This window comes from Ascaphus truei, chromosome 19 (genome assembly GCF_040206685.1).
Source record: "Ascaphus truei isolate aAscTru1 chromosome 19, aAscTru1.hap1, whole genome shotgun sequence".
In the NCBI taxonomy this organism is placed as follows: domain Eukaryota; kingdom Metazoa; phylum Chordata; class Amphibia; order Anura; family Ascaphidae; genus Ascaphus; species Ascaphus truei.
Window position 1 is genome coordinate 10,974,733 of NC_134501.1, and position 3,778 is coordinate 10,978,510.

At 48.3% G+C, this 3,778-nt stretch overlaps 1 protein-coding gene across 4 annotated transcripts in view; it reads left to right on the forward strand.

The window, feature by feature from the left end:
• The window catches only part of DRC7 (dynein regulatory complex subunit 7), a 56,502-nt gene extending 56,093 nt beyond the window's left edge, over window positions 1-409 (forward strand). For all 4 annotated transcript variants that reach the window (XM_075576523.1, XM_075576522.1, XM_075576525.1 and 1 more), the window contains one exon: window positions 162-409. In XM_075576523.1, the coding sequence (XP_075432638.1) occupies window positions 162-252 (91 nt within the window). In that variant the 3' untranslated portion in view covers window positions 253-409. The remainder of the gene's footprint in view (window positions 1-161) is intronic.
• The last annotated feature ends 3,369 nt before the right edge of the window (window positions 410-3,778 follow it).

Consider the following 3,778-nt stretch of genomic DNA (forward strand, 5'->3'; position numbering starts at 1 on the left):
TCCCAGAATCCCTTGCTGCAGTGGAAGCACTGTATGCTGGGTGATAATGGTGAAAGGCAGGGTTGCAGACCTGTCTAAGACGTGTGAATATGCTCACAAGTGATTTTCTTTATTGGCTGTATATATACATATTCATATAGATATTTTTTATTCCTGTCTAGACACAAGGATCTGGCACCCCAGAAATATCTGGCAATGGAGGATCGACTCAGCAAGGACCCCCGTTTATGTGAGCAGTTCCTGTCCCCTTGATCTGGACCCTTCACTTTGCCCCCTCCTCTTACCATCTCGCCCCAGGATCTCTGCAGTGGAGTGTCTCAGAGACACCTCTTCCTTATGGATTCATTGGGCCTATTTCTAATGGGACTCTTTCCTCCGTCAATAAAAGTGAATATTTGCCAGAAAAAAACCTGTCTAATCATTAATCCCTTTGGAGCTCATAACTTACCGCTGTACAGAAAAAGATGCAACATTCCTCGTTCATTCACACCAGCAAATGATGCGTTTTGTATTTTTGACCCCGTTAACGCTACTCAACTGATAAAGTGGTCGGGATTCAGGAAGTTCGGAGACACTCTGATAGTGGCTCTTCTGTCATCATAAACGTGGAGGCAGCTAGAAATAAAGCACTGCGCATATTATAACGGGATGTAATGCTTTCCCCATCTCTCTCTGATCTGATCAAGTGGCAAAACTCTCTGCTAGTTTCGGAGTGGCCTAAACCTACAAGCCTAACGTCTGAAACGTAAGAAATGGGATTCACCTCGTTGTTGCCAGAGTGTCCTGCAAAGCATTCAAGGGTTTAAGACAGTGGGTGGCCAACTCCAGTCCGTAAGGGCCACCAACAGGTCAGGTTTTAAAGATATCCCTGCTTCAGCACAGGTGGCTCAATCAACGACTGAGCCACTGATTGAGCCACCTGTGCTGAAGCAGGGATATCTTTAAAACCTGACCTGTTGGTGGCCCTTGAGGACTGGAGTTGAGCCCCCCAGTTGGCTCAGGGGCTTACAACAATTTTGGCCAAAAATATTAAACTAAAAGACCATTTACTCGATATTTATACATATATATTCAGGCACTGTACCGTGTATGAGTTTCACTGGATGTGCTAAAAACTGAGCTCTGTCTGTGTTTTATGTTCTGTCTCTGATTTTAAATATATATTGCCAAGCTCAGTAGCACTCCTCTGTGACACTCATATGCTTATATACAGTGTTCGACAAACCTATACATTTGCTCGCCCCGGGCGAGTGGATTTAACCCCCGGGCGAGTAAATATTGGCCCAAGCAGCACACGTTTGGTACTAGGTGGCGAGTAGATTTTTTTGTGTGGCGAGTAGATTTATTGGTGATTTGTCAACCACTGCTTATATATATGTTGTGGTTATTTTGGGGGTTCAATAGGAGCTTGTTGGGTGTCCAGTATGTTTCCCCCCTGGTTTAAGACATTTCTGATACGTGGTGCATACAGTAATAGACTGTATAGGAAATGTTTGCAGAAATCCTGAGCTTCCTAAATATGACATCACATCTCTTTGTTTTTATGTCTACGGGGGAAAGTGTATAAACTTGAAAGCAGCCGTTTGGGGGAGGGGTTTTGGCTGAAAACCGCTTGACCGGCTGCTTTGCTTTACATACCTCTATCCCCTATGTGTCTATGCTGCTGGGTATAATACAAGTTTAGAAATGGTGAAGTCATGAACCAGTTTGTGCTGTTCAAGAACAAACAGAAGCGAGATGTGGCGACAGGCACTCACTGGTACACCAATGGGATTTTATTGCAGTATTGACATTTCAGCCCTAACCTAGAGCTGTGTGAAGATGAGTGTTGTGATAAAAATCCACGTTAGGACCAACACATTTACGTTGGAATAAAATCCGATTGATATACACATGCAGTGTTGGACTTGGTTGCTAAAATCCACAGAAGGAAACTGTTATAGGGCCCACTGTCTGTAAAATCAGATTTGACAAGAAAAGTTATAATAGGGCTTGCACTCATCCATAGATACATGTGCATACAGTGGCAGATTTGCCATTAGCCCCCGGCGTAGGGTGGCAGAATTTGGGGGCGTGGCAGATGCTCCCGGGCGTCACAGTCCTCCGGCTACCCGCCGCCCCCGAGCCTGGATTGGAGGAGACGTCTTCATGGATGGAGCCTACTACAAGCAACTGCACAGCGCGGGAACAATGTTACAATTCTGTCTGAGCACCGCTGGGTGAGGAGAGGGCGGCAGGGAGCAGAGCGGCAAAGCAGCAGAGCATCCACTTAGTCTAAGGCCATACAGCCTTCGCCTGCGCGGAGGGGTGCGACGTCACCCGCGTGAAGCGGGTGCGTTTTCTGTCCATGGTAGACACGCCGTGGGGGGCGTGCCTAGGGGCGTCACACAGCTCGTTAGCCCTCATTAGGCGAACCGCTCACGTGACCTGCCCGTCGCGCCCAGAAATAAGTTTCAACTGATTTCTTGCGTAAACGCGTGCCCCCTCCTGCTGTCGCCCGCGCGGTCTATGGGCGCGATCAATGTCTTCAGGCAATGTGATCGCGCCCCGTGCGGACGCCTCTGCACAGTCTGCGGCACCACGGATTCTCTTTTGTAGGGGGAGGGGGACAGATTCTGTTTTGCGGGTGGAGGGATTCTGTTTTGTAGGGGGACAGATTCTGTTGGTGGGGGGGGGACAGATTCTGTTGGTTCCGTTTAATGGGTGTGCTGGGATAGAGGTGCCATTTTGTGTGAGATGCTAATTATCAGCTAGGGGAGGGCATTTAACACCACTTCTATTGTGTGTGTATATACTGTAAATCCATAAATACACAGATTTTAGTGATAATATATTTGCATGTAGTAAATTACGTGTAATTGTGCCTCCTCCTGAGGGGTGACCTACTTGCAAGCTCCTCTATACCACACTGACGGGGCGAATAAAGTGTACCTGTGTTTATGTGCCAAATGTTGGAGGGTCTGTCTGTATATAAGGAGCCTTCATAGGAGGTGAACTCGTGCTTGTGAGAACCTGTATCCCCAGGGACATAAATATCATACATTCTCTTTGCATTTACTTATATGCAGATCCTTTAGTATACTTTTTGTTTGCGGCGCCGGCTGAAGTTTACAGCAGGGATTCCCAACACTGCAGCTGTATATAAGGGTGTAAGGTAAGATCAATAAGGCTGCGCTTATACTGCCGGCGACGCGACCGATGACGTCGCCTTCGCGATAGTTGTAAGTTTAGGCGACGTTGCTGGCTACAAGGCCAGTGACGTCAGAAAGGGGGAGGGCAGAGGGACGGAGAAGCTCTCTGATTGGCCGCAAGGGGAGACCGTCGCCGGAAAAAAATCAAATATCAGTGACTACCAGATTTTTGATAGCGCTGTCGCTTGGTCACGCCGTCGCGTGGACTATAAGCGCCGACAACGGCGACAATGCATTTGTTTGACGCGACGCTGCCGGCACTATAAGCGCAGTTTAAGTAAGAAGTTTTTTTTTTTTACAGGTGCTGCACATTAATGCCGTTCGCGCATGCGCAGACAAGAAGTGCCGATCGCGTATGCGCTTTCGGCAAAGCGTTCTTCGCGCTCGCCGACTGCGCATGCGCGCCCTCGAGTTTTGCCGTGACAAATGTGTACGTTTTACATTTTACCCTCTTGTTTCAATTGGGGAATCTTGCCAGTAACAAACATGGCCGCCGTACGCCTCACAGCCCAGTTGACGTGCTGAGCGCGTTGACGTATGCGGCTAACGCAACCCTCGTTTCCAGAGGGGGGGGGCGGGGCTTACAA